The sequence below is a fragment of the Stegastes partitus genome, unplaced genomic scaffold, assembly GCF_000690725.1.
Source record: "Stegastes partitus isolate 25-593 unplaced genomic scaffold, Stegastes_partitus-1.0.2 Scaffold1119, whole genome shotgun sequence".
Taxonomy (NCBI): domain Eukaryota; kingdom Metazoa; phylum Chordata; class Actinopteri; family Pomacentridae; genus Stegastes; species Stegastes partitus.
Window position 1 is genome coordinate 220,333 of NW_007578850.1, and position 22,507 is coordinate 242,839.

The window sequence follows — 22,507 nt, forward strand, 5'->3', positions numbered from 1 at the left end:
TCTTTATGTATTCAGTTTCTTGAGCAAGCACGTTCTTTTCACCCAGGAGCTGCCCAGTGCAACCACTGAGCAACTTTTTGTTTTAACTGGAGCAGCTGAGGGATAAGTGCCTTGCTCCATGACACTACAAGAGGGGCAGGGGACAAACTTTCCAAACTGCAGTTTTCCCGCTGATCAAGAACGCATAGACATTTGTGTCTTTAGGGTTAGGGGTTGTGTCATCCTCCTGCTGCCCCCTCCCTCATAAACATATTACCTGCACTCTGACCAATACTGTTCTGCACTGGTACATATCCTCAGTCAGCCACTTGCACTATTACAGCAAAGGGCTGATTTTTATTCTAACTGATGAGCACGACGGCACCTTTTGTTAACTCACTATATCCAACGTGACTGTAGAAACAAACGTGAGTTAAGTGAGGTAATTATTCTGCTTTTTGTGTGTGTGTGCGTGTGTGTGTGCTGTTCATGTAGTGTTTATAAAACGGTTTTTACCCCTCTGGACTTTTTCCGATTGTTTAGTGACACTGATTGAAAAATCTTAGTGAGTGCTAATAAAAAACCAGTAATTTTAAGTATTTAATTTCTTTATTTTAAGAGACCTAAATTGTGACTGCTGTGAGCTGCTCTTTAAAGTCCCTGAGATATGCTTTGCTTGAGCCAGTGGATTTTAAGATAAATTGCATCTGGATTGTCAGTAAACATAAGCTATTGGAAATGTCCAGACATATAAATATATGTGGGAAGCTTAATAGTAATGGAGATTTAAAAAAAAAAAAAAAAAAAAGACATACCTATAAGATTTGCTCGTAGCCCTGCAAAAAATTGCCCACACAAGAACACTAAATCCCATGAAGCTGGTGCATTATACTACATATGTTTCTGGAAGTAGAAGGTCAAATTAATGCAGCAAAATACACTCAGTGAGGTGCTGGAGGAAGAAGCTGCTGCAGCAGATGACAGTGCTGTGACTTAGTTTTCCATTTATACCTCTAAAAAGTCTGTTACATGTGGCTTAAACTCAAGTCCAAGGTTGACACAGACTTATTAAACTGACTAATGGTTGTAATTGTGACCAAAGTTGCCTTTAAGAGATTACTGTACTTTGGTTTGACTGTAGAAAGTCCAGTCACATTACCTGTGATTTAAAACATGAAAAAGTCCACAGTGGGTGAATCACTTTGTAGGCACTCCATTTCTATTGAATATGCTTTTCCTGTCACAGTCCTGTAAAAGCTTTTTGTTCCACTGTACACCAATGAAGTCCTTTATTATATCTCCACATTTATATTCCTATAGCGTTTCATGTATTTGGTGTTTTTTACCAAATTAATTAGATTGTGACTGATAGGATACTACGTTAGTATGCGTTAAACATGGAACTGTGAGTAACTTGAAATAAACTCTGTATTTTAAAGTTACAGTTGAGCGAGTGTGTGTTTGCGTTTAGAACATCTGAAGGAATTTACTGAGACATTAGTGCAAATGGAATTTAAACATTTTTATTAGAAAAAAAACACGACTGTGCAAACATAGAAATCAATTTTTTGGAAAGAGGGTTGGATGAGGGGAATGTTGTTTCCATGGTGGCGGTTTTGACTCCCATCTCACCTGTAAGGAAGAAAAAACAGACACTAGTTAATCTCCAATTAATAATTGATCAGTTGTCAATTATTAAATTAATCACTAACTATTCTGACTATCGATTACTCGGTTTGAGAAAACATGTATGAAAAAAAATCCTGATTCCAGCTTCTTAAACTTGAATATTTTCTGTCCTCTGTGACAGTAAGTTGAACGTCTTTGGGTAGTGAACAAAACAAGACATTTAAGGATGTCATCTTGGGAAAGACTTATAAACATCTCGCACAGTTTTTTGACATTTTATAGCCCAAAACTAATGGACTAATTCAGAAAATAATCAACCTACTCTTAAGTGGGTTCACAGGTGTTAAACCTCGGAAAGAAAAGTCCTGTTTGTAGATGAGAACTCACTGAACATTTAAGTATAGTATACATATTATAATATAACAGCTATAGCCTTGATTTGTGTGAGATCACAAAGGAGCATGACTGACAGTAGTAACTACTAAATATATGGAAAAAAAACAAACATTTCAAATTGGTGACACAGGCTATCAGGACACTCACCTCTCCAGTCATACTGGGGGACTCTACTCCTGCTTCTTGGGGTTATTGACGGCAACGTAGTGATATAACACAACCAGCAGGAACAAGGACACGCCAAGCATGTTGGCAAATATGGCCAGCTGCACGTCTGTCACCATGCTGCAAAGGAGAAAGAGACGCAATCTAAGTGCAAGTTTTGGTTAATTTACTATAAAGTCAAGTTCATCAGGCACTACAGGCAAGTGTTTCAGACTGGGCACAGGGGTTATCAAATGAAGTCAGAGTTTCTGTGACAGCTCAGAGGGTGAGATGGACGCTGCTTAAACCCTCACTTGCTCTTCGGTACAAAACTGCACAATTAAACCTTGCTAAGGACAATAAAAAGAAGACTGATGAATACTTGTAATACAGTCTTTCATCAGGTGAGATCAAGATAATTTTGTTCGGCTCAAAAAGGGTCCAGCATGTCTGGAGTTAATCTAACAAAGAATACAGCATGTTTGTACAGGGATGTATAGTCCTGACAGGGAAGCATAGAGGTGGGAACTGCGTGATGCAAAAGGTGTTGGAGAGATGACATTTATAGATGTCACCATGGATGTCTGTGGATTTAACACACAAGCTGACAAAAAGACTCCCAGTCTGCAAAAGCTTGACAGAGGAGGAATATTCCAGCATTACAACAATCAAAATCACACCACAAAAACCACACAAGCTTCTAAAGAACAAGGAAAACTGTGACCTGGCCAAGCATGTTGAGAGGATATCAATCTTATATTTGTGTTTCTTGTCCTTAATTTTATTTTATTTATTTATTTTTTTAAATTGCATGACGTGAAATAAGTCATTGCTAACAGAATGTGTAATATATCTTTGTTGTTTAGTTGGATTGATGTTGTTAGTGTTTGAGTTTGCAGACCTTTGCTAATTTTTAATGTACTGAACGAGCAGCAAAATTATGCAGAATTTGCATTGCAAATACGTTAGCTTGCACTTGGCACAGAGACAAAATTCACTTTCTAACCTCTTATTGTCGACACATTTCAGGTAGCAAGTGCATAAATCGACAGAGTGTCAGTAATAATCATTAGTGGTGACATTTCTGTAAATCAACCTGCCAAATTATTGTATTTTTTGCAAATTTTGTGAACGCATCATCAATCTGTGTAATGCTAACCCAGCTAGCTAGCTAGCAAACTAGTGCTGTTTAAACTGAGCAACATAAGAAAAGCTGCATATGACTTTCACCAAACATAACAAAAAATGTGTAAATGAGATATATTTCAGCCAATGTAAGTACTTACATTTCCTTTAAGTTGGGTTTTTAACCTCGGTTCGAGCGATATTCCAGCTGCTCAGCTACAGACAGGCAGGTCGGTGTGTCTACCGGCTGAACAGGAAAGACACGTCACGATAAAGCGACGTAGAAATAGATATAATAGATCAGATACCAGTGGTCAGTTAACAAAAATAAAAGCTTAAAAAACAATATCTTGTTTATTTTCTCGCGTGAAACTATAACTAATTAATATCGTTTAATTTAGGCCAGGTTGACAGGATTTAATTATGTTTTTTGGTCGTTTTTCCGCCTCTGTCCTCCAGGCCTGAAGGGGCGCTAGTGAGCCGCGGCTAACGTCAGCTCGGGGCTCCGTAGTAGGAGTGGCTCCGGTGGTTCGACATCACCTCAGCCGGCGTGAACGACGGCGGCTAAAGCTAGATGGTACTTCGACTCGGCAGCTAACGTTGGGGATTTGCGTTTCCTTCAAGAGGAGATATTTATTTATCTCACCGTTGAGCCAGACTGTGCCGCCATGGCTCTTTACGAATATGTCACTCAGGAGCAGCTTGCGGGCTTCGACAAATATAAGGTATGAAGACTGGGCTGTATTAGCATGCTAGCGGCTAGCCACTGAGCTGTGTGTTTAGCAGCTAGCTGTCACGATCTGCAGGGTGCTTCCCGAGCAGAAAAATGTGTGAAGGTAGCCAGAGTTAGCTGCTGTCACACTGGATGCCGGCCAATTTCCTTTTAAAAGTAAAAGTAGTGAGCCACAAGTGTAGTTTAATCTGCTGAGGTTCATGTAAATGGCATCATGTCTGCTGCTCACCACCTTAATGTTCTTTGTGGAGTTGTCACCACTAATTATTGCATTGATGCTGCAACTAACGATCATATTTATGTCGATTATGATATCGATTAGTTGCTTTGTTTGTAAAAAATGATCAAAATTGTCGACCAGGTTTGTTCAAAGCTCAGAATGACAAAAATCTTGTTTTGTTCACAACGTGAGAATATTCAGGTTAGTGTCAGAGAAGAGTAAAAGAAATAGAAAATAATAAAAAGAACAAGCTGGAATCAAATAAATTAGAAATGAAAATAATTACTCAAAAATCCTAGACAATTATTTGCATATCCCTGCTCAATATGGACAGCAGATTCACCTAAATAATTAGTAGGCATGTTTATGACAGCTTTAATTTGATATGCTTGCTTTTTATTTGACTTGCAACACATTTTTTTTCTCCATCTTTTATCCTTTTTACATTTTTTACTTACATTTACCATTAAATCCCATTCCTACTGTGTCATAAACCTACTTGGCAATAAAACTAATTTTGCTTCAAATTGATTTTCCAAACATGTGGCGATTAATTCTTCAGCTGACAACTAGTTATTTACTCAATAAATCACTGCAACTCTTGACTGGATAGCACTGAAGTTTTGGGTCCTCAGATAAAACCACACCCTTGGAGATGGGAAGAGTTTGTGTCTTGCTCAATAGCACTTCAGCAGTTTGAACTCTGGTGTCACACAATGATGCTGCCAGCTTCCTGCCCCAGCGTATCAGCAACATATGTGGTGAATACAATTCTTCAAATCTAAATTGTTCCACTCACCATTGTACATTTTGTTTTGAAAGTTGTGGCTGGCAGAGCTGCTGTCACCATGTCTGGCTTTACATTGGCGTAAATGAGCTAATAGCTAAGCCTCTCTTTCTCTGCCAGTGTTTGAAATCAGGCTTCTTTATCTGCTGTTTTTACACGTTTCAGAGTTCTCTTGTCTTGCTCCTGTTTTTTTGTATGGACGCCACTCCTGTTAATGTTTATTATTCACAACCACAGAAAGAAAGACAGCAGATGCAGAGCTGTGAGACAGAAGTAGGTGACAGGGTGTGTTCAGTTGATGCCCATAAACATGAGCATCAGTGTTGCAGCATAGATACGAGGAGTTCATGGGGACTAAAAGGCACTGATAGTTATCTTAATTATCTCTATTGAGTTTGGATAAGAGGGCAGAATTTGACCTGGCCCTGTTCATGTTTTGATATATCAGTATGATAATGTGTCTTTGAAGTTTACAGAAATTAACCATAACTTTGAATAGCACAGAGCAACTCAGTGCTTTACAGCAATAAAATGAGAATAAAATTAAAAATATAAAAACAATAGCAATAACGATTGAGATAATAAAAATACAGTTAAATACAACAGTCTATAATAAAAGTAAAAAATTAAGTCTAGTCCCTGTAAAATGTATTAAAATGAATAAAAATAACATAGAAGCAGGCCTAAAAAGATATATTTTAAAGTTTAGTTTGGCGCGATCAACTACATCAGATGTTCTGACATCATCAAGAAGCTATTCCAGAGGCGAGGGCCGACAGCACAGAGGGCAGCTGCTCCATAAATCTTTATTTTACTCTAGAGAGACCAGATTTAGGATGTTAGTGGTCTACAAGGGGAACACCTAACCAGCAAATCAGAAAAATAGTCATTTCAGGGATAGTCATTTCAAAACTAAAATCTTTACACTAGAGTAAGGTGTTCTCTACGTAAGAAGACGCTGCATTTTAGAACATCTCAAGTTTGTTTAAAGATTTCTTCGAGAGGCCACAGAACAGAGCATTACAATCGTCATGTCTGTTAGAAATTCTAGCATAAATATGTCTTTCATTGTCTTCCTTGGACAGGAAAGGTTGCAGTGTGTCTGAAAAGGTGAACGTCCAGCGATGTTTCTCATTCAAAGGCAACCTGATGTCCAGTGTGCACAGTATTCTGAAACAAGACGTTTAAAATCCCAGTTTAGTTAAATCTACATGTTTTGCACCAACAATTACAATTCTGCCAATATTTATTTATTTTTGTTTCCAGTCTTTGTCGCATTCTTTGTCCTTAAGGCACTCGAGCCCTTCAGGCTCTCTTTCTAATACCTCCTGCTTTTATTACTGCATGAGACGACTTCTCTGAGCTGTTAATCATGGGAGACCTTTTCCAATAATTGCTTTTTAAGTGGCTTCCTCTCTGCGTATTGGCTACTGTGCCTCAAGTGGCCACAGGACGGCGAAGGATGACAGATGACAGTGAATGAAAGGATTGTGACGCTCTTTGACACAGAGCTTATTTTCTTTAAAGGGGGGAACGAATGTGCTCGCGAGCGGGAAGCACGTGACAGCGCGAAGATCGCCATTCTCATGGGCTCGCTCTGGTTTTTCATGCCGTCTTTCTGCTTCTCGCATCCTTGGTCACACTTTTGAAAGTAGCTTGGGTCAATGCGTGTACGTGCTGGTCAAGATAAAGCTGTAAATTACGGTTACGGCGACTGTTTTTGCAGCCGTGATCATGATTAATCACATCGGTGTAACTTGTTTATTAAGGAACACACTTTTTTTTGTTGTTACACAATATCACGAGACCCATTGTACACAATGAAGTATTTAAGTGTTGTGAATTTGCCAGTAATGTGTGATTGTTTATTTTGGAAATTGAATCATTCACAATGGATCCCGTAATTAGCTATGCAGCCCCAGCACACACAGTGTTCTGGCATTAATCTGTGTCGTTGCCTGGCTGGCTGATTGTAGCATTAGCTGCTACAGAAAGTGTGTTAATTTGAACTCCGCAGAGCTTACTGCTGTTGTGAGAATGGTGCTGTTAAAAATCAATTGATAATCCTTCTGTAATCACCTGAAAATTAAGATTCTGGGTATCTTCCACGCAAAGTAGGAGTGAGAATGAGAGGCAACAGCTCTGCAGAAATATTGTCATCCCAGAGGCAGCATTACTTCTAACAATAAGGCCTGACACGCTGCTTAAATTGTATGAACACCAGAGAAGGTACATTACACTGCATCAGACACACACACTCGTCATCCATGGATAAAGTTACAGACACTGGAATCAGGTTTGTTTTGATCTACGGCTGCAAGTAACAATTGTTTTCAGCGTTGATTAGTCTGTCGATTATTTTCACAACTAATCGATCAGCTGTTGTTGATGATTTTGGTTTTTTTTCCTTCCAAAACCCAAGGTGACAAACGTCTTGTTTTGTCCACAACCTAAAAATATTCAATTTACTTTCATAGAAGAGGAAAGAAATCAGAAAATATTCAAAGTTAAGATGTTGGAATCAGAGAATTTAGACTTTTTTTCATCTTAAAAAATTACTCAGACTGTTTAAATGATTAACAAAATAGTTGTTGAATAATTTATTTGTTAACATTTAATCAATTTATCGTTACACTTCTAGTAAAGACAAGCAACTTTAATTATCCATGTTAACTGTGAGGCTGAAGGGCCTTCGTAAAGTGAGATGAAATTAATCAAACAAATGAAGTGTTTTTGTGTAACAATCAAACCCTAACGTGTCCACTTCTGTGTGTTTTTGCAGTACAGCGCAGTGGACTCGAATCCCCTGTCTGTCTACGTCATGCATCCTTTCTGGAACTTCGTGGTAAAGGTGAGGAAGACCTGCTCGGCGCTGTGTGTCTGCTCTGCATCATTAATGAGGTTTCCAGCCGTCTGCTGTGATACAGCAGTGAGACAGGCTGACACACTTAACACCAGCCCTTTCCCTGTCGCTGCCACGACACATCCGTCTCTGATTGCAAACAGTCTGTTGTGGACTTTGAAGCGATGTTGTTGTTTCGGATGCAGTCATGTCTCTGATAAATTGCACGGACTGTTTGTTTCTGACGTGAGAGGCGCTGATATATTTATCTCCTTATCTGTATCAGGTCTTTATTTTTTTTGCGTTAGCTCCTCCCTCACAGTGACCTGATGTTCATTTTTTTGTCATTTACATCCTCTCTACCTAACAGTTAAAGTCCTAAAAGTAGATAAAGCGAAACCAATTAAACAAAGATGATGAACATGCTTTACCTGATCGTTTATGTGTTGCACAGAAAGATCGAGTATTTGCAAAAGTGTTTGTGCAGCAAGACCTGCAGCGAAGCATTTGTGATAATTGTTGATCGCTCATGAATTTCAACGTGGATGGATTTGAACTCGTTCCTCCTACAGAGCAGCTTCAACGCTTTGATGTTGGTGGGTTTCGTCAATTGACCTGACCTCACCTCAGGTCCTTCCGCAACATTTTTATTTACCTAAGGCGATGACTTTGACCTAGCCATTCCCAAAAATTAATTTTGCTCTTCTTTAAGCAGCACCTTGTGTGCTTAGGGTTGTTTCTCTTGAAATTCAGTTCAGAGACAGACAATCTGATAGTTTTGTTTATAATTTGCAGATATAATTCTGAATTTATTGTTCCATTACTGATGGCAAGCTGCTCTGGTTAAGATGAAGCAAAATAGGCCCAAACCATGATGCTGCCACCACCGTGTTTTATCGTCAAATGCAGCGTTTTTCTTTTTCTAAAGAGTCCTCAATTCCAAAGACTTTGTAAATATTCCTCTCATTTAAACCAAAATGTTCTACTTTGGTCTTGTATAAGTGATCTTCAGTGAACTCTTGGTTGGTCTGCCATGCTCAACCATCCTGGAGAGGCTAACCACCAACTTGAATATCCTCCGTTTGTACAGTCGCTCTGACTGTGAGTGTTGATTGATAACCCTTTACCAGCCTGATGAGCATCATTTAATCTTTTCTCTGAGGTCATCAGAAATCTACTTTGTGTCGTGATGCCCTTTTATCAGACTTTGACAGATCCCTGTTCTTTAAATAAAACAGGGCACCCACACAGACCTGATTATCTCCTGGATAAACAACACTTGACTCTGATATTACTATCAAATTAACTGCTCATCCTAGAGGTTTACATACTTTTACCACCTGCAGATATGTCATATTGGTTACTTTTCCTTAATGAATAAATACGTAGGGGTCATATTTTGTCATTTTTTGTTTAAAATGGGTTCTCTTTGTTGACATTTAGGATTCATGTTAAAATCTGATGACTTTTTTTGTTATATCTAGGCAGAAATATTGAAAATTCTAAAGAGTTCATAAACTTTCAAGCACCACTGTAACTGCAATAACTCATGCAGTTTTTTAGTCCATCATTTCTATGATGAGAAGACGCCATGTAAAAGCAAATAAGCATGTTAATAAATTTTTATTGACTGTTTGTTCTCTCTCTCTCTCTCTCTCCCCACAGTTTCTACCGACGTGGTTGGCTCCAAACCTCATTACATTTACAGGTTTTATGTTCCTTGTGTTGAACTTCCTCATGTTGGCCTTCTACGACTTTGACTTTACTGCCTCTGGTAGGTATTTCGCAATCTGCACGAGGGAGTGTTGTTCAGTTAATTTTGTAATAAATCGTCACTATGAGCTGGTTGCATTGACCGCAACTGTCTAGAGGAGGGGGGGAAGAGAAGTTTGTTTATGAAAGACAAAGTCCATCACTTGCAGAAACTGGCTGTTGGTTGCTCGGGGTAATCTCTAATCGATTACATCCTTCACACACACACACACAGCAGCACAGAATAAGCTGGTAAACTGTGTCTCGACACAAACATTTAGACACAACTCTGCTGAGATGCTATGTTCTATGATGTCTGTTGTAGATAAAATAAGCACACAAGCAGACACCACTCTGACTCTAACCTCTGCAGCCTTTACAAAGGCCATAAACTGACCTCACAAGCGTATTTTCTGTCAATAGAGAACCATAAAACCAAAATAAACACACATGAGTAATGGTTCAGGTATAGTATTGTTGCTGTGAGTTGTTCAGACATTCCTTTTTAGTCTTTCGGTTGAGTCAGAAGAGTCGGTGTGCTAATGTGCGGCTTTCACTTGTTCACGGTCTCAGTGTGATGTGCTGTATATTTATGTTGCTTGTGTCTCAGCTGCAGGACATGAACATGTGCCTAGTTGGGTCTGGGTTGCTGCAGGGATCTTCAACTTCTTAGCCTATACACTTGGTGAGTTCTTCGGCGACCCCGCTGTCTTTATTTCTTTTTTTTTCTCTCTGACTTTCCGAGAGGCTCAGGGGGGGAAAGTTAAAGTCGACCTCCGCTCAAAAATGGGTCATTCATCTGACTATCTGCTCAGCCATGTCTGATTTGTCTGAAACATTTCTAGCATAAAATGTGGATATTTTTAAAGATGTGTGTGAAATTTTAGTTTGATATCTCAAGTACTTTGTGATTTATTTTGTTTTTATTTCCTGTCAGCCCACTTTGGGTTTTTTTAACACTAAAATTTGAGGCTATGTTTGGATGACAAAATCTCAGGAACTTTTAAAGATAAAAGCCTGAAACCGTCACTGTTAGTTCTCGTCTTGTCATTGAATTATACTCTGCAATATTGGACAAGTAGATTGAATAGTCTCTGATTGTGAGTGATTACAAAAAAGTAGTATTTTCTGTTTCATATGTAGTTCCATGTCATAGTTTTATTTATTTAGTTTCTGAGATATTGTCATCTAAACATTGCCTCAAATTTCAAGTTCAAGGTCAAGTTGAAGGCCTATAATGATTTAAGATTCAGCAACCTAAATGCATTACGATCATTGCTACTTCTTGTGGATGTTCTCTGTACAAAATGTGCTCACTTTCAGACAAGAGAAGTCTGTTTACCATTTTTTTTTCTGCTGAAAGTCATCTTGTTGAATCAGAGTTCAAACCGAGTGCAACCGAGACTGATTCATGACGTCGCACTTTGTTTAGAAGTCAGTCCTCTTTGGACGTGTCTGCAGGGCGTCTTGAAGTGCAAACACAACACTATCAGATTATTCATAGCCACAATTAGATGAAGATGTGCTAATCTGTCTCTAATACGATGCACAACATCCCGGAGGTACAGATATATTTAATTGCGTTGAGTCATTTTTTCCTCAGATAATCTGCTGCGTCTAATCTCGTAAAATGTGACCAACATGTCTCTGTGCACTGAACATAACTTTTACTTCTCTAACTCTAAAGGAAGGAGACTCTGTTTGTCTTTTTATGGTAAAGTTTAGGATACGGGGAAAGTTAATGCATTTTTTTCATTGAATAACGAGGATAGCAAACCATGGTTGTACATGTTGGTTCTTTTTGCTTTACTCCTCTAATAGCCATCCCCCGTGTTGAGTTTGAAGTCGCTCAGATGATTTGTGCTCACATTTTGACTGGAAGTTCTTCCCCGTTGCACTTTACCAGGCCGTCGTCAGTGACTGCAACTCATTCTTAACTCTGACTCTCTGCACTCTTAGTATCCCCTGATGTAAAGTCGTGTTATCTTTAACTATCAGCTTTCCTGCCGTCTTGTTTTATCACCAGAGCGGTTATGTCAAAGCAGGAGACTAATAAAAGTCAAATTTCCTTTTCATTATTTAGCGATGTCTGGCTGGGTTAGCAGCAGCTCTGCTCCTCAGACCCACTTTGGTCATTTTATGTTTATCATAGTGTGACACTGTGCAAAGTAGATGCTGCTTAAAATGTCAATCTCGATACTGTATAGCTGGAATTTTGTCCCATTGAATTACTGTAGCTAAATGTTGGCAACCTAAACCAGCTGTTGGCACACCCTAAACCTCCTGTGACAAATGATTTCCATCACTCATTAATGCTGCAAGCTGCAACAGGCACAATTTCAACAGGTGCCGTAATAGTTTTTTGAGGTTACACACCCAGCTTTAGATGATATTTGTCTACAAATTGCAATGTTGGCAGTTTGATCCCTGTCCCATCCATGTGCTAAAGCGTCCTGGGGCGAGTTTCTCACGATTTCCTTTGTGTAAAACCATTTGCCAGTATGTGAGTTTAAGAATGTTATTGTGCTTCTGGACGAAAGTGTCGGCCAAATGATTGTAATGTGATGGGGTTCCTATTTACTATTTAAATGAAGGAGGCAAAATATCTCTTTCACCAAAACGGATATGATTACACTACATTATCAATCTCAGAAGCCCTGTTTGAAATAAAAGGTAGGCAGTGTGGTATTTAAACAAACAAACAAAAAAAATAGTGTTGCTGCAAAGGTTTCAGAAAACATTCAGTTTGTGTCTCACAGGAAACAAAGTGGGAGACGCAGACTGATAAATGAGGGTGGGGAAATTAACTAGATACCTGCAGCCTTCATTTAAGAGCTACTGCTTCACTTTCATCTGCACATGTGGAATCTGATCACAGCAAAGCATTCACACTGTAGCGTCCTACGACACAGTCAGTTGGCTCTCTGTCCACACGATGACTGTACAGTTAGTATAGAGTTAGATGTTTAGTGTTTGGTGTGGTCATCAGAGGAGTTTAAAGGAATGTGCACTATGCATTATAGTTATGCGACTGTCACGCCCTCAGTACTCCGTCCAGCAGGATAAGTCAGTTTGCCAGGGCATCGTTTACATAGCGAGGCGTAGCATTAGGCGTGAATGTATGGACACGTGTTCAAAATGTTGATAACACAAAGTATGTGTAGAGTTCAGGAGAGTTTAGCGGTGAGGCTACAGACTGCAGCCGACTCTCCCTTCACAAGCATGTAGGAGAACGTATGGTGGCTGTCGCTTCAACGTATCACTAATGAAGCCGGGTGGAGCCTTTTACTGTTTGATCAGACGGAGTTACAGGTGTGTTTTCTAACCGCCCATAAGGGTCCATAAAACAAGTGCACCTCCTTGCTGTCTAACTGCTTACTGTGTCAGTCGTATTGATAAACTCTTCAAGTTGTAAAAAGGGTGCACAGCTATCTGAGGCTCACGTTAATGCTAAGCTACGATATTTAAACGCTAACAGGCCGGGAGCAGAGTGTCTCTCAGCAGATAGCAGCTGTAGCTTCAATCAGGGCAGCAGGACTCTTCCAACAATATTCAAATGGAAGTGATGAAGTGTGTCGGTGTTGATGTGCTCTGAGTTTAAACACATTTTAGAGGTGGCAGTAAATACTGACAGATTTCATAATAACCTGATAAAGTTACTGCGACGTTATTTATGGACATCTGTTCCATCTGAGCAGCTGTTTGCAGTAGCTGGATGAATGCAGTGAACAAGTCACTCCTTCATATGTATCAGCTATGAGGGTTGTTTGGATATCAAACCGACATAAATAACATTACGTGTTTAATACTTTTTGAATTTTTGAATTTAAGTCATTACTTTTTGCTGATTATTTTATAATTCAAGCAACCTGTTCTTTACTTTATCTCTTCTTCAAATCTCTAATGTAACCAAGCTGATTTTACAGCAAGCATTCAGTTGTTGGTTGTTAAAAATGGTGGAGTAATGTCAGTTTCATTCATTTCAATGCTTAATTGCTGGCTGATTGTTGACACAAGACATAGTTTAAAATGTGCATCTCTCACAGGAACGCTGAATGTCTTCTTTTTTTTCTTTAACTTGTTTTATTGTGTGGAATAGCAGCCGCATGTTTTCTTTTATTACTAACGACTGCTCATCTGTCCGGGGTCAGAGTCACTCGTATAAATTCCCCTCATATTTTCTGGGGGCAGTTGTTCAGTTGAATCTTAACGAAAGTCAAAAATGCAGACTTATTGTAATGTGACATTCTCTGCATACTTGTGTGCAGATGTGTACTCTATGAACCATTGTGCTTTTCGCAAAGCAATAAAATCTCGCTATGTGGTGTTTGTTATGAGGATGTGCTTCCAGAATACTTCCATGTGTGGAGGGAGAAGAGAATAGCCCAGATCAGTTGTTGTAACAGTGAACTCAGTGGTGGGACGTAGGAATGTGGCTGCACTTTGAACAGTTATGTGAGTGTGGGCAGCAGCTTTAGCCGAGTCAGATGGGAAAGATGGTCAAAGAAGAAAATCTTTGGGGTTTTTTTTGTTTTATGTTGCTGTAAACATGCAACGTATGTAATGAGCCGTGTCTTCCTTTGTTCTGTGCAGATGGTGTCGATGGTAAACAGGCCCGCCGCACCAACTCCTCCACACCACTAGGGGAGCTGTTCGACCACGGTCTGGACAGCTGGGCCTGCATCTTCTTCGTGGCCACGGTGTACTCCATATTTGGGCGCGGGGAGAGCGGCGTGGGCGTGGCCACACTGTACTACATTCTGTGGGTGGTGCTGTTCTCCTTCATCCTGTCTCACTGGGAGAAGTACAACACTGGCATCTTGTTCCTGCCCTGGGGATACGACATCAGCCAAGTGGTGAGGACACACACAGTCACACACACATGATGCGAGGTGCGTTGATATATACAGCCGGGTGACTGATTGCTTGCTAAGCCCCGCCCTCCTCGGTCACTGCTGCTATGCCTGTGAACCTTTCTCTCATTCTCCCATGTCACAGTTTAATAGTGACTAGATTAGAATTACCATCAAGGTTCGTGGTACTTTTTGAACCTGCAGTGCTGAATTTTTGTGTCCTCAATCTGGCAGTGAAAATAATTACACAAACACATGGTTCACTTTTTTTATTTAGACTGTAATCCTTCCTCTTTCCTTTTTATCTGGAGCGTCAGAAACTTTCTTTTTGGCCACTTGGACTAAGCTGTACCGCCATACTCCTAGTTGCTCAAATTACCACAGAAACAAGATTTAAAACTATTTCCTGTAAAGCTAAGAGAAATGCCATTGTCCTTGTATTGCATTGTAAGGATAGTTAGCGTGAGTATAAGCAATTAAGATAACATTTTTAGTTTTTGTATTTAAAAAAAAATAAATGTAGACATACTTGGTTAAGCAGAAGAGATGTTGGACTTGTGATTCATTGTTCATATTTTAAAAGTATGGCTCATTTTTTTCACATTACAAGAACAAAACCTTTTAGAATGAGGATTAACCAGTGTGGAAACAGTGCAATCTAACAGCTCATCTAACATTAGCATGACAATGTAGCATCATGGTCCGACTTCCACAGTGGGGAAAGTAGTGCACATTGATTTGCTGTCAAAAATCAATCTTTTACAAAGAACTCCATAACGGTAGAATTACTTCTTGCTCACAACTGGCAGTAGCATATGTTGTAGGTGATTTGATCACAAGTTGGCAGCTGTAAGTGCAGGAGTGCAGAGATGCATCGAGATCTGATCGTTGACACCACATTTGTATGTTCGTCTGGGCTGCATATGGCCTCATTGTTTTAGTGGTGTGTATGTGCCCTGGGTCACGATGAAGAAATGTTCACTCAGTGTTTACTTCTGCTTTCAATCGTGCAGCGGATTAGGCACACATACAAACAAAAAAGTCTTTGCAAATCAAGATGACGTGTACGTTTTTTTGCAAAAAGAGCAAAAAAAGTGAGATCCACAAATGGTCACTGGACACATTGTAAATCTAGGTGTGAACAGGGCCGAGGTTACTGCAGCAGCCAGCAAGTTAGTTAGCTGGAGACACAGACGTTTCCAGCTGATGTTAAAGTTTAAATGTGATTTTGTTCTCATGCTACAGTTCCTCACACACAACTTCACCTCAGCTTCTTACAACTCTAACATACTGACTCGTGATGCCTTGTGTCTCCTCTCAGACCATCTCCATGGTTTACTTGGTCACTGCTGCGGTCGGTGTGGAAACCTGGTACCAGCCACTCCTGTGGGGTCTTCTCTACAGAGACCTCTTCACATTTATGATCATAGGTAAGCTCTGTTCGGTCACTCTGAATATATTCATTTCTTTGCCAAAGCAGCAACTAAAATCAAGGCTTGCTGATTTCCAGCTTGTTCCTTCACTGTGACCTTACCCATGAGCCTCTACAATGTCCTGAAGTAAGTGCGGTTCTAATTAGCCTTTTGTTTGGTTAGTTCATTGTGTTTTGCTCAGTGGGCTGAACCCTTCACCCTCTGTGGTTTTTACAGGGCTCACCGGAGTAACACTCTGAAGCACAGCAGCCTGTACGAAGCTTTCCTGCCTTTCCTTTCTCCCGTCCTCCTCTTCATCTTATCCACCATTTGGGTGGTTTTCTCTCCATCCAACATCCTTGAGCAGCAGCCCAGGATGTTCTACCTCATGGTGGGGACAGCCTTCGCCAATGTCACGGTGAGTGTCTGCTTGATTTATTTAATTTCATGTTGCTTTCCACAGCTTCACAAAACACAATTCCTGCAGATGTGTGTTTCCGTATATTTATTCATGTTGTTGTGCGTGTGTTTGCCTTTCAGTGTAAGCTGATTGTGTGTCAGATGAGTAACACGCGTTGCCAGGCGCTGAGCGTGCTGCTGCTGCCCATGGCGGCGGTTGTGTTGTCAGCTGTGACCGGTGTTGTCGCCAGCGAGATTCTGCTGCTTTACGTGTGGACGGCTGCTGTCATACTAGCACACATACACTACGGAGTGTCAGTGGTAAGAGAGCACGCACACAAAGACACTTTGACAGTCTTTTAGAATTAGAATAGAATTAGAATAAAACTTTATTGATCCCTTCGGTACAAAACCTCAAAACCTGTACAAAGACACTTTTACAGTCTTTTAATACAAAGATGCAAAGTAAAAGATACTGTGTGAGGTGAAGGGGACAGGTGTGTGCAGGTATTCTCAAGATAGACTCATTTACTGTAGCTTTAGGCACTTAAAGATGAAAACAAAGGTTGCTCAGAGGGATCCATGGAATCCTTGGATTTGTTGGGTTTTCATGTGTATTTTTTATCAGGATCATCTCCTAAATAACTAATACTGTAAAATCTTAGCCTTAATTATTATATTAGTTAGATTAGGAGGTTCTAGCTACATTACATTGTACATAATAAATAACATTATCGCAGCTTTAATATGAATAAAATTCTGTTAAAGACGTATTTCATATATTGTTTACAGAGTTTTAATTCCCAATATAGAAATTCCTCAGAAGGCTTGCACCTTATTTGCCACAATAGGATCTTAATCCCAAATATCTAAACATTTTAGGTTAATTTGTAATGCCGAGCTTAATCATTATTTTACTAGAAAACACTCTGATGTAGTGGCTTTTTTTCTAAATGTGCTAAATGATGAACAAGACTTGTTTTGCCTGCTTATCGACACTGTCTGCAGTTGAAGTCAAGCACAGGTCGTGGAGGCAACTAAGCAGTTTTGAGTCCTTTTAAAGGGCAAAAGAAAACACAACAACGTTCAAAAACAAAAGTAATAAGCAGCAGAATGATCAGAATATAAGTTTTTAAAAAATGAAGTAAAATGCATTAAATTAACTCAAAATATAAACGGACGAAGATGAGACTCAACCAGAAATGCTCACATTGTGCAGTTAGAGTGCCGTGGTAGCTAATCAAAGACACAAGCGAACACCAGAGCCGGATGCTGCTTAATTGCTTCAAGCGAAGCTGTCTGAGCACGTTGAAGAGCCTCCACATCTCACAGCGATCTGCTCAGATTTATGATCAGCACCGGGAGCAACGCAGCCCAACATGTGATCTGCAACAACAGAGGATTGTACCAAATAAAGCTGCTCACTTTTCCAGTTTGTCAACTGGTGTTTTATGGTTCGCAATCAATGTCATTTTTGTGAGCTTGGAGAGGGACTTTTAATGCTGAAGTTGCAGTCACTATGGGTTTTCTTAATGTATATTTTATTATTATATTTAAAGGCGATAAAGGAACCTCACTGTTAGATGTCACTAAAACCTACACACTGATCCTTTACCACATTTTTTAGTGCAATCTCAGTCCTGAGATGGATTCTGAAGCCAGAATGAAGTCCATTTATAGCTAAAAAGTTGAACAAAATTAGCCTTTTGAGTATTTTTTTAAATTAATGGTAGTTTTAGTAATATATTATGAAGGCTGCATTTCTTTTGAAGGGGTTTATCAGCTGCAGTTGTCAGTGATAAAACACCCAGTATTCTAAAATTCAGCGTGACGGACATAAATTAATAAATTGTCAGCCTCTTTGAGTTGCAGCTTTAGGACGACTAGATATTTATTACAATAAATCTCCTGAATTTCTCATTGAGTTGTTGTGCCGCTAAATGTGGCAAAATCCTCTCAATCCACAGAATTGTTATCAGATCAGTTTGTGAGTTTGGATGTGTCGGAAAATGAATGTTTTCTCCTTTCCTGCCAGGTACAACAGCTCAGCCACCACTTCAACATCTTCGCCTTCTCCCTCAAGAAGTCCAGTAGTGACTGACAGGAGGAGGAACGAATCGGCTTGAAAGGAGCAGAGGTTTAGGCATCTCCGCTCCTCTGCTTACCGACACTTCACTTCCATCACCACGGAAACCGCATCCCCTCCATCCGTGAGGACACTGCAAGTGGAAAGGACTGTGGCCCTCTTTTTCCATTGTCCCCAAACACAACATACACAATCACACACACACACACACACGCACGCACACATTCCCGATCCAACCAACCAACTGAACTCTGGTCTCGGCCATGGGGCGGGTCCAGGGGCTCTGGCTTCCGTCATTGGTGATTGGCTAACTTGGTTGAGCCAATGAGGTGCAATTGTTTCCTACGGAAATGTGCTTCAGTCGCGAGGACAGGAGCCCAGACGAGCCATGCAAAGACAAAACACTCACACGCACGTTTGTACTTCTGTCTTTGTTGGGACCCTACCTGTTGTCCTGCCCGTAACCATCACGAGTAAATCCCTAAACCCTTAACGAACCCGAACCCCACCCAAGTCTTAACCCTCAGCCAGCCTGTCTTGTTAGGTCTTTCCTGAAGTAAGGACCGGCCGCTCCCAAGGTCTACGACTCACATTGGTCCTCACAAAGATAGAGACACAAGCTAGTACGCACACACACGTATACGATTCTGCTTTAATGCAGATAATTTCTATTTCGTGGCAGGTATTTCAGTACAAACACAGCCACGTACACGAACACGCAGTCGTACTAAAATAGTATTATGAATGTATAATATGCCTTGGGGAAACGCCATTTCAGTTTAATTCTATTAACAGGAATGCCTCAAGTAGTGTTGTTGACCAAACCTCAGAACTCTGGCAGCTGTGTCCAGCGTTTAAAGGTTCAGTCACCTAGTTTGTTTTTTTGTTTTGTTTTGTTTTTTTTTTAAATTATCATTGGATGATTTGCAGTTGGAAATCTCTGTGATACGTGTTAATAGCTATATATATATATACTGTATGTTTTAAGGGGTTTGGGGCATTTTATTTTCAAACTGAAAACTTCCTCCTGTAAAACATTGTATGAATTTCCCTCTAATTAATTCAACATTCTGCTCTGTGGTGACACAGAGATACCAACTAACCAGGGCAAGACTTGACCAGGGTGACCTCAACTAACCTTCCACTTTGACTTCTGTCTGACCTCCCGGTTCTCCCTTCCTTCTGAGGTGTCGTGTCTTCATGCTGATTCGTTCTTTTTTTATGGCTTTTTTTTATATACACGTCTTCAGTATATACTTTTTGTTAGTCTGCTGCCATGGCGACAGTGTGTGGTTAAGTTGCGCAGCGCTTGAATGAAGAGTGCGTCCAAAAACCGTCACCGGAGCGGACTCACTCTGAGGGAACAAGCCGTCTGCACTGGACACCGCAAACGCCACAACGCCGCCGGGCGTCGCACTCTCCTGCTTCTACAGATATTATCACACCTTTTATACGGTTTATCATGTAACTTGTCTTGCTGCTTTTTCTCAGTCGGGTAAAACACTGTTCCTCTGTGCGACTCAAACTATGTGTCCAAGGCGAAGGGCATTCAGTTGTGGCTGCAGCACTTGGTTTCTCATCGAACTGGTTTTCAAAGCAAGGCCAAAAAAAGACAAGACAGGCCTTATTTACCATCTGTGTTATCTCTCATTTCAAAAGTCAAGAACATACATAATGTGACGACTGTACGGTTGCGGTTTGGATGAAGTACGTTTGTTTGTGTGTAGCTTGATCCTTTCAAATCCCTTTTTGGCCTTGGGTGTTGAAAACTGACCAGTTTTCTTTATCTTTGAGCACATTTTTGTGTTTCAGATCATATCAGAGATTGTCATGACCACAGAGCGTATAGAAGAGATGGACATAACCACCGTGTGGCACCAGGCGGTGACGTCCAGAGCTGGAAAATGAAACTCACGTGGAAGTACCAAAATGTGTAGTTCCTTGAACGGCCACTTGAGGCTGATTCTAAAACAGAGTCAGTCCACATTGACTCCCATGCTAAAATGCTCACCTCCACAGCAGAGTAAACATGTTTACAGCCTGGTACAAAGAACGGTTTTGGCCTCTGTAGCTAATTTCCTCATTCGTAATTCCTGCACAGGAGGTACATTTTATGCATAATTAAGTGCGTGTTTTTTTGAGTGACAGATACGTCGTCACAATTTATGGCTCTCCTTAGCTCCACCTATTTTTGGATTAGCCTTGGAGTGAGGAGTCGGGCACATCTGACCAGAGCCGGAACACTGAGATTAAAAACTGCTGTTCAGGAAAGCTGTGGGTGACCTCATGAAGGGTTCGTTCACCTTTATATGCAGCCTATCGACATTACCCATTTAACTTGTAAACAGCTGTTGAGTTGGGAATTGGGCTGTTGCCATCAACATGTAACTGTAGGTCGACCTGTCCTCAAACATACCCTGCGCTGATCATCTGTTGTCCTCTAATTGGGACCAAAATGTTCTAAATGAACGCCATGCCGCGTTGAAGGAGATGTGAAACTAGCAGTTCAGATCATAGACTCATTAGGAAAGTGTTTACTGAGGTAACAAATTAAGTCGCCTCCTGCTGGCCATTAGCAAGAATGCAGTTTTCTGGCACTTCCACGTAATCTTGATGTCCATCTTTTCTGTGCAGTCTGTGGTCACGACAAAGGGAATCTGCTCTTCATTATTTTTTGAAACCCAAATCCTCAACCTGCCATACTATGCCTCACTTTTATCACGTAGGTGGATCCAGTCAGCTGTAAACAATCAGTAACGTCTGGATCTCAGTGATTATGAAGGAAAACAACAAACAAACCAGAATATCAGCTGTTAACAAAACCATGCTCTTGCCTTGGGAACGCTCATGTCCGTTACGAGTTAATGTCTGTCCGTTATCCGGCTGAATATGAATGTCCAGTCACAGTGAGAATCATCTCGTATACAGCAGATTGTGGGGATAACTGATTACAAAGAGTACATAGGAAATAGTCAAAACGCTGGGGATGGAAATTGGACTTCACGTTGCTTATGCTTTTTACCACTTGTCCAGAAGTTTTGTATATAAACTGTTATGAGCAGCACTGAACACTGAGACCACAGGCACACGCTTGTAGCGTCCCGAGGAACAAAAAACCATCTGTAACTGCCATAATACCCAGCGTCGTGGTTCGCAAATAGGGAAAACTTGTATGCAGGCATAAGCACATTGTAGTCTAAATTGATTTGATGATGGTTTTCTTTTCTTTTCTTCTTCTTTTTAAATCTGTGACTGTAGATTGTAGTGATGTGAAAACAGCTGTGACTGAGATTTCGCCACCAAAACGGTTCCTGGTGGCTTTATGCACTGTCTGGGTATGTACAGCTCCATGTGTTCAAATATGGCTGTATGTGTGAATATCTGTGTAAATACATATATTATTTCTTCTTTTTATTTTGTTTTTTTAAACTACAAATGGGATTGTTATCAGGTTGGCAGATTTTTTTTTTCCCTCACACGGGGACTTGATGACCGGAGTGTGATGCCGATCAGCGGTGAAAATTACTGTCGTTTTTTTTTTTTACAATTTGAGGGTATTTTTCATTTTTTTGCTGATCGGATCCGCTTCAGGTCTTTTCCTCTGGGAGTGTTTGAAAAGGAATACCGAGCTGTGGATGTGAAGACCTCCACTCCAGGCTGCAAACACCACGAGCAAAGCAACAAGGAATTTCGTGTTTGCCGGTAGTGAAAAATTGTGCCATTTACCGAAACAAAAAGTCTGTCGCTCAGCTGGCAGATACATTCTTTAGTTTCATTTTCACATTTTGATTTTTTTTTTTTTTTTTGTCCTGGGCATTTTTTATTTTTTTTTTTTAAGCGTGTTCCTCAGCTTCACTCACCACTTTCAAGGAAAAAAAAAAACAACAGTCTTACTTCCTGCCCTGGATCAATGAACTAAGCTGTCGTGTAACGCTGCTCTGGCGAACACTCCAGGGCCTCAGTGTGGCTACTTGTGATGTTGTATTTAACCAGTGAAAGAAAGGACTGTCCAGAAACAAATAAAAGTGAATTTTCTTTAACCGTTTTTGCCGAGTTTTTCCCGGAAACTTGACTGAAGAGGGTTTGTAGAAGCCAATAAAAATGGCTGATAATGTAATAAAAGTCCTGAAATGATAACATAGTAGCTTTT

The 22,507-nt window shown here is 40.3% G+C and overlaps 2 protein-coding genes across 3 annotated transcripts; one reads left to right on the forward strand and one right to left on the reverse strand.

Annotated features, from left to right (window-relative positions):
* Positions 1–1,483: 1,483 nt before the first annotated feature.
* On the reverse strand, positions 1,484–3,549 carry ost4 (oligosaccharyltransferase complex subunit 4 (non-catalytic)). The gene is made up of 3 exons (XM_008296310.1): positions 3,435–3,549; positions 2,152–2,289; positions 1,484–1,611 (listed from the first exon to the last, which is right to left on the reverse strand). The coding sequence occupies exon 2, from the start codon at positions 2,286–2,288 to the stop codon at positions 2,175–2,177; it is 114 nt and encodes a 37-aa protein (XP_008294532.1). The 5' UTR covers position 2,289; positions 3,435–3,549; the 3' UTR covers positions 1,484–1,611; positions 2,152–2,174.
* Positions 3,550–3,859: 310 nt separating this feature from the next.
* On the forward strand, positions 3,860–22,397 carry selenoi (selenoprotein I). Of its 2 annotated transcripts, XM_008296311.1 has the most exons (10): positions 3,860–3,998; positions 7,796–7,864; positions 9,521–9,629; positions 10,218–10,292; positions 14,201–14,463; positions 15,782–15,890; positions 15,971–16,019; positions 16,110–16,290; positions 16,413–16,592; positions 18,307–22,397. In XM_008296311.1, the coding sequence occupies exons 1-10, from the start codon at positions 3,942–3,944 to the stop codon at positions 18,370–18,372; spliced, it is 1,158 nt and encodes a 385-aa protein (XP_008294533.1). In that variant the 5' UTR covers positions 3,860–3,941; the 3' UTR covers positions 18,373–22,397. The 2 variants fall into 2 exon arrangements, with proteins under 2 accessions (XP_008294533.1, XP_008294535.1); XM_008296313.1 differs by lacking the exon at positions 7,796–7,864.
* The last annotated feature ends 110 nt before the right edge of the window (positions 22,398–22,507 follow it).

Coding starts and splice junctions, on each gene's coding strand:
- ost4 (XM_008296310.1), bottom strand. CDS start 2,288: ATGGTGACAGACGTGCAGCTGGCCATATTTGCCAACATGCTTGGCGTG.
- selenoi (XM_008296311.1), top strand. CDS start 3,942: ATGGCTCTTTACGAATATGTCACTCAGGAGCAGCTTGCGGGCTTCGAC. Junction 7,865..9,520: donor TCTGGAACTTCGTGGTAAAG/GTGAGGAAGACC, acceptor CTCTCCCCACAG/TTTCTACCGACGTGGTTGGC. Junction 10,293..14,200: donor CTTCTTAGCCTATACACTTG/GTGAGTTCTTCG, acceptor TGTTCTGTGCAG/ATGGTGTCGATGGTAAACAG.